Here is a 13693-nt window from a genome sequence, read left to right on the forward strand (position 1 = left end):
TTGCTCTAAGTGACTTCACCTCTGAGTCTTTCTTCCCTCTTCTGAAAACGAAAAGACACATCTAGCCCCTCCCCCCTTGGCCATGGCGGGGACTGATCAATCCAGGGGGAAGTAGTTGGTTGGCTGGAGGTAACCCTACTTTCTCTTCCCGGTCACTGCCAAGCTTCAACGTGTGATCTAAAATAGTGGTTAAGAACGTGGGCTTGAGGCATACATGCATCAATTCTCAGTAAACACCAGCTCTTTGTCCACGCCTGTAACTTCGGGTCAAATACGCATATACGTGCACACATACCCGTACGCAGAGCGACGCAGATGTGGCAAAAACGTCCACAACTGTTGAATCGACGTGAAGGATCCATAGGTGTTTATTTTACTACACTTCCAACTTTCCTGTATGTTTGAAATATTAAAGAGAAGAAGAAAAGAAGGGATCAGCTCTTTGCTGATCCGTCTTGAAGTCAGGCTCCCTGAGCTTGGGTTCGAGCTCCATTACCGACTGTAGGCTGTAACGTCTTTCAGCCTTCACTTTCTGTCTCTAGAACGCAGGTCTTAGTAACACCTGACCACCGTGGCTGGTCTCTAGCAAGCCCTCGGTAAGTGTTAGTTGCTGTTTTGATTACTATTACTCGTCTCACGGAACAGCTGAGAAACTGAGGCTGGGCGAGGTTCAGCAAACACCTGCCTTTCATACGTTAGCTCTTTTCACTCCCCAAACGACAGCACAGGGGAGGTGAGATTACCCTCATGTTATACATGGGAGAAACCGAGGCGGAGGAGGACGAAGTGACACCCGAGGTGATACAGTGGGCACCTGGAGAGGCCAGGAGTTGGACGGTCTGCCCATCTCCAAAGTCCGGGACTTTCCTCCGGGGTCTCCTGCCTCTGCCCCATCCCTGGACTCAGGCCAAGGGGACATCAGAACCTTTCAACTCCAGAAGGGAGTCCCAAGCTTTGCTGGCAGGGCTGGGCTTCCGGGCCGGCTCGGGGACACCCAGCGTCAGGGCCTCGTTCCGGCTGTTCTCCCGAGAGCCACGGGAGCTGCCATCTGAGGCCGTGGGGAATGACAGCTGACACTGATGGGGACAGGCAAGAGGACGGACCGGCCGGGGCCCTGACTCGAACAGACTCCCTGGGCCACGGCCTTTCGTGGGTTCCAGAAAGGCCCTGCGGGCTCTGGCCGAGGCTGTTCCCAGGCTCTGCCTCCCCGTGAGAGGCGGAGAAGCCCCATTCAGGCGGGACGCATCCCACTGTGCGCTAAGCCGCTTTCTCCCCACTTACACGTTTCAGATGCTTTTTGTCCTTCCGGCTTCCCATGGACTCAGGCCAAGTGACAAGTTGGTGCTGTGGACATATGTCGTCGCCATAATGGGAATGTTGACCCCACGCTCTCTCCCTGCTGTGGCCGGGCAGCTTGCACCCCGCCCTGGTGCTTGGCATGCCCTGTTCTCAGCCACACAGGACTGTCTCCAGCTTCCCCGCGCACCACACACTCAGAGGCCCCTATCCGGACCTGTGCAGATGCTGTTCCATCGCCTAGAATGCCTGCCTTGCCACTTCTTCCCCTAATAATCATCTAAGAAGTCGCTTCCTAGGAAGACGCTCCTAGCCCCATTTCACAGAGGAAGAAGTGGAGGCTCAAGAAGGTAAGTTAAAGGGCCAAGGTCATGCTGTAAGAGTCAAGCCGAAGGTCCAGGCTGGCATGCTTCTATTGGAAGACCCCTGCTTTCCACTCCAGCAACTTGCCCCAAAGAAGAAACCCAACAGAAGACATGCCCTCTGACTTCAAACATGACAGATACCTGCAAGAAGGAGCTTATGCTTCTGGGTTGTCCCGGAAGGCAGGAAAAGGAAGCGTGGAGGGCAGTTACAGGAAAAGAAATCCCCCAAGTCAAGGTTAAGAGGCATTGCCAGCAACCTCACTACCTACCAGCTGTGTGACCTGGGGTGAGTCACTTCAGCTGTTAGCATCCCAGTTTCTCCATTTGTAAAATGGAGATAACGATGCTCTCGCTATCTCGCCCCCCCCCCCGCCCCCCGACACAGCTGAACTAGAACTTGTAAACTGCCAGCCAGCGAACGAGATCAAGCCAACAAACACGGTTTGGGTCAACCGGGACTATGTTTTCAGATGCACTGAGCAAACATTTAAAAGCTCATTTTCCCATACACATCAAAACTTTGGAAATCAGAAGATGTGGCAGGGGCGCCTGGGTGGCACAGCGGTTAAGTGTCTGCCTTCGGCTCAGGGCGTGATCCCAGCGTTGTGGGATCGAGCCCCACATCAGGCTCCTCCACTGTGAGCCTGCTTCTTCCTCTCCCACTCCCCCTGCTTGTGTTCCCTCTCTCGCTGGCTGTCTCTATCTCTGTCAAAATAAATAAATAAAATCTTTAAAAAAAAAAAAGATGTGGCAAAATTGAACCCCAATTCCAGCATGGCAACACGGCCAGCAGCGGGTAGCACCGGCCTTCCTCGGAGGACAGGTATGGTCTCCAGGGCACTGTCATCTGTCTAACACCCGGCCCCCACTCAGAGCTCAGCATCCCCCCACCTCCCCCGCAACTCACCACTGGCACAACATCTCTATGTGCTCTGGGCCAACCTGCGGTCCAAACTTAGATCTGACAGCAGCAGGCCAATGCCTCTAGACTTCTTAGTTTCCACCAAGGCTTCCCTACCCCTACCGTGGCCCTCGACCGAGGTGCGAGTGACAAATCAAAGACACACGTTACACGTTCTTTTATAGTTGAATGAAGAACCCAGTTGCTCCTTGCCATGGCCTCTTGAGGTGGGTGAAATCATGACCTTCAATTTACTGATAAGGAAACTGAGGCCCCGAGGGGTGATATGTTCTGACCTAGGCCACAGGGGTGCCTTGGTCCCATTCTCCAAATTCAGTCCCACCGGACCAGGGCCCCCTTCTCTGACCTCATGCCTCATGCCAGATCTTGAATATCTATGATTCTGGCTGCCATTTTTAATTATTTGTCATTTACTGCATACACATCTATTCCGTGCCTGTCATGAGTGTTGTGCTGAGCACGGGATAAGGTGAAGCGGAGAGTCCCTTGCCTTCTCAGGGGAAACAGATAACCCTGGCAGCCGGTGCAGGGAGGTAGTGCTGGGGGTGGCATGGGAGGGAACAGAAGGTAGGGAATGAGGTTTCTGGCTTCCTGTTCCCCGCACCCCTGCTCCAGACTATAAACTCCCTGTGGCAGATTGTCTCCAAATATGGCCACCAACGATGCCTCCCATAGCTAAACACAAAGCCACTCTTCCCATTAAGGGGGGGGGGGGCAGTCTAAGCCTAAGTTTGGGCCACGGGTTGGCTCAGAGCACATGGAGAGGTGTGCCAGTGGTGAAGTCGGTGGGTCGGGGACACCGAGCTCTAAGCATCCCCTCCAAAGACGTGTTGAAGACTGGGGGCAACACAGAGTCAGTTTTACGTGTGAAACCATTGAGCAAGAAATGGGGCTTTCCTGGGAGCACCTCGCTAGCTCAGTTGGCAGAATGTGTGACTTTTGATCTCAGGGTCGTGAGCTCAAGCCCCACGTAGGGCATAGAGCTTACTTGAAAAAAAAAAAAAAAGAAAGAAAGAAAGAAATGGGACTTTCCTTTAACGACTGAGCAGAAAATCAAGCCCAGTGTATTTCCCTCCACCTTGAACCTGATAAAGAAGTCTGGGAAGAATCTGAAATGGCTTTGTGACCATTTTTTTTTTTTTTTTTTTGGTGGCAGGGGTGATGTTTTGTGACGTTAGATGCTGGGTCTTCAGAAGTCTGGGTGGTTTCGGTTTCACCGTCCCGGGAGCCAACCACCATGGAAAGCAAGTCAGTCTGGACTACTGCTGGTGAGAGAGCCCGAGGAATGTGAGAGCAGGCCCAGCCCCCCGCCCCCACGCCGACCAGGGCGTCGGACAGGTCTGTGAGGCCACAACGGACCTTCTGGCACAACCTAGCTGAGTGTGGGTTCGCGAGTGATCCCAGCTGATGCCACACGGAGCAGAATGAACGCCCAGCAGAACCCAGCCCATGCACGGAATCAGGAGAAATAATCACTCATTGTTTTAAGCCTGTAAGTTTGGGGGTGACTTGTTATGCAGCAGAAGATAACCGATACACTTTGCAGGAGCAGAGCCCTGTACTTTTGATAGCTCTCCCCTCCCCTGCCGGGACATGGAATCCAGGAGCTGGAAGGGGCCTCCCAAACCACTGAGTCCCACCCCTTCACTTTATGGAAGAGGCAGCTGAGGCCCTGAGAGGGGCAGTCATTTACTCCAGATCACGCAGAGAGACGGGGGCAGATCTAGAAGGAAAACTTGAGCCTACAGGGGCGAGAAGAGTTACACAAATGTGTGATGCGAGTTGGTAGCCAGTTACCCCCAGCACTCATGCCTTCTGAAGAGGCAGCCACTATTCGGCTCCAGCCAACTGTGGCCATGTGGGACGTGGGCCCAGCGAAGCCAGATTGTCTGACTTTTCACAGAAGCCAGAAAGAGGATTTCTCTCTAAAATCTCTTGATTTTTTAAATGTTGGCTAAGAATTCAAATTGGATTGATGATCTTTGGGCCATGGAGACTGGCCTTGGGCTTCAAGCTTGGTGTGGCCGCTGACCTTGGGCAAGTAGGGTTATCCCCCCAGGCCTCAGTTTCCTCATCTCTGAAATGGGCCCCCTGGCTCCTGCCCACTTACTGGGTTGCTGCGAGAACCCGATGAGCTAACGGATTTGGATATACAGACTACACATGGCCGTGCGGCTCAGTTCTCTGTGGAGACGCCCCTTACAACGTAACGAGTTCACACCCGATTTGTCTAAGTTAGAACAACATTATTCTGGCCATTATGACAGAAATTGCATTTTTATGGCAGGTTTGTGAGTTCCAGAACCCTCCCGCTTGCATTATCTCAGGATGTCGATGGAGTCAGAGGCTGGATGGCTGCCCTGGAGACCCTCGCCAGAGCCAAGCCCTTCCTCTGAGCTGGGAGGCACATTCCAGAAGCGGCTTGAGTGGCAGTGAGGAGCAAGAACTTGGGAGTCACCCGGACCTGGGTTTGAATCCCGGACTCCCACTGCCTAGTTTTAGGTTCTTGGGCTAAAACTCTGAGCTTCGGTTTTCTCATCTGCAAAATGGGCATAATACTAAAACCATGTGGTGGGGCTCCTGGGGCAATTGCACCAGAAGACATACACGATGCCCTTAGTGGAGCGCCTGGCACGAGAATCGATGGCCGTTATCATTATCATGGCATGGCAGTTGGTGCCTGGCAGGCAAAGGGCCAAGAAGGAAAACACAGCTACAGGGGATCCTATCGCTTTCCTGAGATCAGGGAGGCAGAACCAGGGAAGGGATGGGTCCCAGAGAGAGAGGCTGAAGGGGCCTCTCGACTACCCAGGAAGAGTCAGATCCTTGCCCTATAAGGCTCAGAACTTAATACTGTATCTCTGGTCTTTCCCTACGGTCGAATGAAGAGGGGTGAGGGAGAGCTGGAGCCGGAGTTCCCCTAGTGAGACAGCACCCACATTCCCCGACTCTGAAGCCAGTTTGCTGTTGGTATCGGGCAATAACGCCTGGTTAATATTTGCTGCGTTCTCATCACACTTCAGGCAAACACTCGGCTTTATCTCGTATGCATTAACACATTCATTCCTTACAACCACCTAAAGAGCTGGAAACTACTGTTATCCCCATTTTATGTTGTTTTTAAGATTTTATTTATTTATTTGAGAGAGAAGGAGTGAGAGAGAGAGAGAGAGAGCACAAGCCGGGGTGGGGGAGAGGCAGAGGGAGAGGGAGAAGCAGACTCCCTGCTGAGCAGCGAGCCTGTTGCAAGGCTTGATCCTAGGACCCTGGGATCATGACCTGAACCGAAGGTAGATGCTTAACCGACTGAGCCACCCAGGCACTCCTGTTTTCCCCATGTTAGAGAGGAGGGAGCTGGGACTCAGGCTAAGTAATCCACCAGAGGACACACGGTAAAGGACAGCCTGACTCCAGAAGCCCTTCTTGTTAGCCCCCAGGCTACGCGGTTTATGGAACAAGAGAAAAAGGGGTCAGGGCTAAGCTAAAGGGCTGTGGGATTTCAGAGAAAGGAGCAAGTATTCTGGCGAGGAGTGAGGGTGCTGACGTTTCACAGTGATGACAACCAGTGAACGTCAGGGACGGCCAGGGGTTGGGCGGCACAGCTGGTCATCGTATAATAGCATCTCATTTAATCCTCGCCAGGAGCCGCTGAGAAGCAGGTGTGTTCACATCTCCAGTTTCCAGACGAGGAAGCTAAGGCTCAGCGCATCACTTGTTCAAGGCCACAGAGCGGGCGAGGTCTCCTCCCTGAGCACACCCCCACCCCTAGGGGGCTGCCGCAGGGCGACAGATGGTTCCAGGAGGCTCACCTAGTGTGGCCCAGGCTAAGGTGGCCTGGGCAAGCTCCCCAGGTGACACAGGGGCGCCAAAGACACAGGTGTCCCTTCTCCCACCCTCCAGAAGGCAGCTGCCTTAAGAGGCCCTAAAGGGCTTTCAAGCAGCCTTATCAGACTGAGCCGATCCCAATCAGGAAGTTCCCAGGTGCTATCACATCAACTGGCGGGCCCCACCCCTGGGAGCTGCGCAAACATTCTTCCCCGCCCTCCCCCAGCCCAGCCTCTCTGTTCACCAGCAGGCAGCCGGGGCAGGTGGCGCTAACTCTGATTGATTTCGCTTCATTTCAGTCTTTTCCAGTTTCCCGCTGCGGCTTCCCTTCCTTTTTCCCAGGAGTCCTGTGGTTTATCTTAGGCCTCTGGGGGACAAATCTGCCTGCCCAATGGAAAAGACCAGGGGAATGTGTTAAAGATACAGACTCCCAGGCCTCACTCTTGATCTACCAAATCGCCAGCTAAGTCAGGCAAGCAGGCCAGGCTTGGCCATTCTGATCTCGCCTCTCTACCCAGGCAGGGAGCACAGCTCCCCTGCCTTGCCAGGTCCGGGCCTCCTGTCACCAGCCAGCTCCATCCACACCTTCCTGCGGGGCTCCAAGCTGCAGCCTAAACTCATAGGTGAGCCCTAGGTGGCAGAGTTGCCCAGCTGCCACCCCGGGCTTTGCTGAGAGCCCAGCACAGCTGCCCAGAGAACCTCACCCCACTCCTGCTCTGAAGCTGATGCAAAACCTTGATGAAGTTGGGGGGGAGGGGGAGGCAAAAGCACCAGGAACAGCAACCTCATGGGAAGGGCTGGGGCCACAGCAGAGCAGAAGCGCTGGCAGGGGTGGGAGCAAATCTGGGATTCCAGAGTTAGGGGAAGCAAGCCTCCCACTGTGTGCCCTGGTGTAGGCTGGTGTTTTCACCGTTAGTGAGCAACTTCTGAAACTAAGGACCCTCTTCCTAGGAAACTTTGCATTAACATCCAGTGCTCAATTATAACCTCAGGGTGATCACACATCCCCAGAACTAAGGAGGCCTGTTGAGAGTCCCTCTGGTATAAGAACCCAAGTATTTGCCCCCAACAAGGCCCTGGAGGAGGACGCAGAGATGGAGCTCTGGGCCCACCCACGCTTGTGGGGTTGCCATTCCAAGACTGGGGGACGCTGGGAGCCCAGCGATGGGTTGAGAGAGACACTGAGGGTCGATTTGTTGCCTGGGCAATCCAGATGCCAAGAAGGGGGCCAAATTAGACATGGCCATCACAGTCTCCGCCTACACACCAAGGGAGGGGACCTCAAAAGGGCCAAGAAGAGTATCTAATGTTCACGGTCATGTGCCTAAGTGTCTGACACTTTCGGGAGGTGTCCACAGAAATCCCCCGGGGGAACGGGATTCCAGGGAATATGAATTCCTTGCCCAGGACACAGCATGCAGAGATTTAAACCCAGGTCCGACTGCCTTAGAACGTGGTGTTTCTTCTTTACCCCACACTGTCTGTGAAGTGGGCTGGCCCTGTTCCCCACCGAAGCCAGAATGCCTTCCCCCTACCCAGCACCTGACACGGAGTGGGTGCCCGTGGATGGATGGGGGAATGAATGAATAAGGCAACTTGCTTCTGAATTCTACAGCATTTGGGTTTTAAATCTACGCCCAGATTTCCTGGCTAAGACGGATACATGAAAGGAGCCTCCTTTAAAAATGAAAAGCAGAAGAAACAAACATAAAAGGAAAACCGATTCCAAATTAATCCCACTGAAGGTCGCTGGGGCTTAGATAGGTAATGCCCAAGAGGTGGGCCCAGGAGAGAGCCGGGATGGGGGTGGGAGAGATGGGGGAGGGCGGGCTCCCTCCACCCTCATAAGAAGGGGACTCCGTCTAGCACACAGCTGCTGCTCACCCATTTGAATCCTCAGCCCTCCCTGGGCTGTGTCCTGCATCCCTGTTGCCCCCAGCTGCTCGGCTTCTGCCTCCAGGAAGACTTCCTTCATCTTCCTGGCCAGGTGGACTCTCTCCTTCATCTCCGTGTCATTCCCCTGATACTTATCACGTAACACAGCGTGATACATTCATTCACATGCTCACTCGCCATACATTCAATGTTCCTTAGCTGATTGTGTCATTCAGTTACTGGGGACCCATGGGACTGGGTACAGTTCTAGGCACTGGGGATGCCGCAGCAAACGTGGCTGATAAAAGCCTCTTCCCTCCCGGCGTTCGCAGTCTAGTGGGCAAGGTGGGACACAAAACAAGGAAACGAACAAAGCTCTGATACTGTGTCGGGTGGCGGTGGGCGTTATGAAGAAACATAAAGCAGGTGGGTTAGAAAGTGGCTGGACTGGGGCGCCTGGGTGGCTCAGTCGTTAAGCGTCTGCCTTCGGCTCAGGGCGTGATCCTGGCGTTATGGGATCGAGCCCCACGTCAGGCTCCTCTGCTGGAAGCCTGCTTCTTCCTCTCCCACTCCCCCTGCTGTGTTCCCTCTCTCACTGGCTGTCTCTCTGTCAAATAAATAAATAAAATCTTAAAAAAAAAAAAAAAAAAAAAAAGAAAGTGGCTGGACTAAGTCTGCTTTAGATGAGGTAATCAGGGAAGGCCTCTGGGGAGGTGGCATTTGAATTGAGCTCTTTTTACACAACAGTGGACACAAAAATAAGCCAGGTGAGCTCCCTCAGAGGTCTCACAGTCTAGCAGGGACCAGCCAAGCTGGCCTTTTCTCAAGTGCGTGGGGCTGGGTTTGGCTCATCTGAACATCTCACACACTGGATAGCAGAGATCTTTGGAAAGATCTGGCCAGGTCCCTCAATGGCTCAAGAACCTTCAATGGCTCCCCATTACCCTCAGCATTGAGTCCAAATTCCTCAGCCTTCCATCCTAGTCTTTCAGGACTTGCCCTGCCCTCCACTTTCATCCTCCTCAGATGCACCCCAGCGAGTCCCCGGTCCACGCCTCCATGTCCCTACACGTGCTGCTTCTCTTTCCAGGTAAAACGCTCCTCATCCTCTAAGTCTCAGAGGCAAACCCCTTATGTTTTGAGAACATAGTTCTTTATGGTGACAGGTGGCTGAGGAAGTTTCATTGCAGGGAGAATGGAGTAGGGAGAGAACGAAGAGGCAAAGAATAAAGCCATGAAAGAGGAAATAGCCTTCTTCCATCCTAAACCGCCTCTGTTGCCCCAGGGGGCACACAACTTCCTCCTGGCAGCACTCTGGGACGCACTGATCACATTATACAGTGCCAACTGTTTTCCCTATCGGCTTGTCCCCTATCTCCCTGCTGGCCCCAGGGTCCAGCACCACACCGGCCAGAGACCGGTGTTATTTGGAGACCAAATGAGCAAATGCACGGAGACTGATTTTCTCTAGACTTCAACCTTTGGATTCCATCTAGTGGCTGGTCTGTCACTGGCCTCTTCTCCTGTTGGATGTGTCCCCAAGGCATGTCCACCCCTCTCTAAGCCCCCACTCCAGATGCTCCAGACTGTGTTTCCCTGGGGAGGGGAGGAAGTGTCTCATGGTTTGGGGGAGATATTGAGCTCACCATCCTAACCCTGGAGCCTCCCACTCCCCAGTATACATACACCTTCTCTCCCCTCTCTTGTTCTAAAAACTGGGGGTTTCCTAGGATCTCAGTGCTCAGGACAGCCTTGCTACTGCAGGGTATGAAGAGCAGGGGGGGACGGGAGTGCCGGCTCTGTGACTCAGGGGACTGGGAGCTGCAGGGGCAGCCCTCCCAACACCCCAAGTTTCAGACCTCTCTCCACAGATTGCGCTGTTCCCAGTTGAACCGTGTCTCTTCTGGGATGTGCCACGAGCAGCCCTGCCCATCCTCATCTTCCACCCCCCAAAGGCCACACACAGTCCCTCAAGGTGGGCTCTTCTCGTCCGTTATGTGGTCTGAATCTCACAGACACCCCTGTGTGGTAGGCCGGATGGGCACGATGATTATGCCTTCATCTGACGAGGAAGAAACAGGCTCACAGAGAGGAAGTGGATGCATATCATGGAATCCCAAGCGATCCCCTAGACCATTTTAAGCACAGGGAAACTGAGGCCCCTGTAAAGGAGGGAGCTGGCCCAGGGTCCTGCAATAAATTAGAAGCAGGGTCCTTGACCTCCACCTCACACCACATCCCCATCCATTTGGCCAGCTCCTTGTTAACCCCTAACAGACTAGATTCCTTCATGTCTTGGGGGTGGGGGGCAAAGGAAGAGCCTGAAGCAAGGTTTGGAGTGCCTCTACCCTACCCCCCGAGCAGCCATCTCCTCTGATGTCAGCAGCTGATCAGCCCTGTGTCCGGGGCCCACAGTCCAGCCAGGCCACAGCTCACCAGATCCCTACCATCCCCAGCCAGGGCCACAGCCGGACAGGCATGGGCCTTCCATCTACCCCACGGTAATTAAAAACACACCCAGGCCGCTTCCAACGCGAGAGGGGCCAATTTTCTTCCCCTCCAGCACCGCTGACTGCAGCCTAAATAGCAATATTTATGCCAAGCTCCCCATAATACTGTAAACATCCCAATGTATAGCGGGCCAACACATGAGTCATTTCCCCAAAGCCATAGTTAATAAGTGGTACCTCAGCCATATTCTAGGGAGCTCCCGCCAGCAGCCAGGCCCCAGGGCTGTCCTCCACACCCAGGGCCCGTGGCACCCTCACTGCCCCAGTGGCCCCACTCTGGGAAACCACAGGCAACCGCCAAATCCTCTAGGAGCCGGAGGACAGCTGCCTGCGTTCGAGAAACTGACTGCCATCTAGGGATACCCCTCCAGCCCCAAACTGCAGTCACTAAAGTGCTCATTTACTGAGAGAAGAACTAAAGTGATAGCACAGGGTCCCCATTGCGCTGTTTGCAGAGGCCACACTCCCATACCTGGTCTGATCAGGTTTTTGTTGGGGGGGGGGGCCGTGAGTTGCAAAAGGGGAAGGGGCTCCCCACCATCCCAAAGTGGCCTGAGATGAGGGAACGTATACTTCACCTCTCAGCCCATGGTGGCAGAATCCTAGAAGGGCTCACCCTGTTTAGGGGCAAGAAAAGCCAGGATTATGAGCAAAGCCCAGGCTGCAGAGACCTTCCGCCCTGGGTTCTATTTTTATCACCCAAAAGCCGTGGGTAAGCCACTCACTTTTCTGAGCCTCGGTTTCCCTTTCTATTAAAAGGGAGTAGCAATCATACCCACCTGGCTTCTGTGGAAGACTTCTTTTGGGGAATCCAACAAAATTGTGGGTGGGACAGCACTTTGTAAAGCTTAAAGTACCTTGTCAACTGTGCAGCACGTTGTAAACCACAGAGAGCTGCATATAGTGCGAAGTACTTCATAAACTGTAAAGCGGGTTGGAAACTGTAAAGTGCAGTACACATGAGAACCATTATTCATATTCATTCCTTGCCCTACAAGCTTGGCCATTTCTGGTGGACACACCCAGACCCCACTAACTTTCTCTCCAGAGCAAGCTGGCTCTGGAGACCTGGCAGCCACCCTGACCCCTTGAGGGTCGGGTGGTACCAACACACGAAGCCATGGGGAGAGGGACCAGCGACCCTGGCCAAAGCCAACACATGGCAAGAGCATCTGGTCCGGCCCTGGCGGCAGCTGGAGAGTTCCCGGGGCTCCAGCGGCCACGCTGAGCTCTGCCGCCAGCGGGGCGGTGGCCGGCAGGGGTGCCCGGAGACCCCGCGCCGCGGAGAGATGCCCACGGACCCATCCCCCCTCCCGTAGTCCTCCCGGGGAGGGGACCCCATTGTACGCCGCGGGCGATGGGCAGGCACCGGCGCGGGAGGGGGGTGGCGCGTTCACTTCCACTCTGCCAGTCCCTCCCCGCTCTTCGGGGCGCCGGCCGCATCCCGGGGGCGCAGACCGCGGGCCCCCACCCCGGCCAGCCGCGGTGCCTCCCTCCCTCTGCTCCCTGCCAAACTTTCCAGCCCCGACTGCGCGCCGGGCCCCCGGGCCGGCGCCCCTCCACCCGGTGCCGAGCCAGGCCAGGCCCGCACGGAGGGGGTGCCCGGGCCGGGGGCGGCGAGCGCGCGTGGGCAGCCCCCGGCCCTGGGCGGCGCTCGCCGGGCTGGCTACAAAGCCTCGGCAAGATGGTCCCTTCGCCTCCTCCTGGCACAGTCAATCAGCGCCCGCCGCTCCTCGGGCGCCCGCGGGGCCCGCGCCTCCCGGCGCGGCCGGACACACCTCCCCGCGGCCACCTGCGCCCGGCGCGAGCCCCCGGGCAAACTTTGCGGGCCGCGGGGCGGAGGTGGGCGCCGGCGGCCGCCCGTGCCCGGCCGCTCCCCGCCCCCATCGCCCGCCCGCCCGCCCGCTCACCTTCCACCGCGGCGAGCAGCGGCAGCAGCAGCAGCGCGGCCCCCAGCCTCCGCAGGGCCATGGCTGCGCTTCCCGGGGCCTCGGGCCGCGGCGCCGCGGGGCCCGGGCGGCAGCGCGCGCCCCGGGCTCGGGGGGCCGGGGGGAGCGGCGAGGCGCGGCGCACACACAGCCGCCGCCACCGCGCAGCCAGCAGAATGAGCCATCCAGCCCGGGCAGAACGGGGACCCGGGCTCCGCCAGCGCTGGGCACGGCCCACCTGAGCCGCGGGCGCGGGGGGAGACCGGCCCGGCCGCCGCCCCCCGCGCGCGCCCGGGACCCCAGCTGGCCGCGCGCGCCCCCCGAGTCCCAGCCCCCCCCGCGCCCGCGGGGCCCCCCCGGGGGTGGCGCGGGCGCTGGGGTGCGGAGACCTCGCGCGCAGGGGCGACGGAGACCCCGAGCTCCCCCCGCGCAGCAGTGGTCTCTCCCGGCGCTGTGGCTCCTCCAGATAAAGCAGCGATTTCAGCCCAAATGTTTCTGAATTTTTATTGAATGCTGCAAAGCCGGAGAGCGTCTGGCGCGGCTGACAGGGGCAGGGAGAGGGGACCCGGGGGGAGGGCGGGGAAGGGGCTGCCCAAAGCGAGGGCTGGCCCTACCTGTCAGGGCCGGGAGTGCCACCCCCTTGCCTCAGCCCTGCCACCCGGGTCCCTGCGGCTCCGAAAGGGACCGAACTGCAATGAATGAAAAAAAAAGAGAAAGAGAGAGAGAGAGAAGGGGGGGTGGAGATGGGAACAAAACAGGCGGCTTTCCCAGGCGCTGGGGCTGGGCTGGGGCCTCCGCCTGGGAGAGTGGGCCTTGGCGCTAACACGAGGGCCTTGGGTGTGTGTGTGGGGGGGGGGGTCACTCCGGCAGGGGTGGGCCGGGCCTGGTAGACAGACCCCAAGCCTACCCTCCGCGCCTTGTTCTGAGCGAGCCCACGAGCCCCTCCCTGCAGACCCTTCTCTCTGTACATTA

At 56.6% G+C, this 13693-nt stretch overlaps 1 protein-coding gene across 3 annotated transcripts in view; it reads right to left on the reverse strand.

The window, feature by feature from the left end:
• EPHB2 (EPH receptor B2) overlaps window positions 1-12837 on the reverse strand; it is a 182259-nt gene extending 169422 nt beyond the window's left edge. For 2 of the 3 annotated variants that reach the window (XM_045782559.2, XM_045782561.2), the window contains exon 1: window positions 12704-12837. In XM_045782559.2, coding sequence (XP_045638515.1) covers window positions 12704-12764 — 61 coding nt within the window. In that variant the 5' untranslated portion in view covers window positions 12765-12837. The remainder of the gene's footprint in view (window positions 1-12703) is intronic. The other variant, XM_045782560.2, reaches the window with a different exon arrangement.
• Window positions 12838-13693: the final 856 nt, after the last annotated feature.

Source organism: Ursus americanus, chromosome 33, assembly GCF_024610735.1.
Source record: "Ursus americanus isolate L20-20 chromosome 33, mUrsAme1.1.p, whole genome shotgun sequence".
Lineage (NCBI taxonomy): Eukaryota > Metazoa > Chordata > Mammalia > Carnivora > Ursidae > Ursus > Ursus americanus.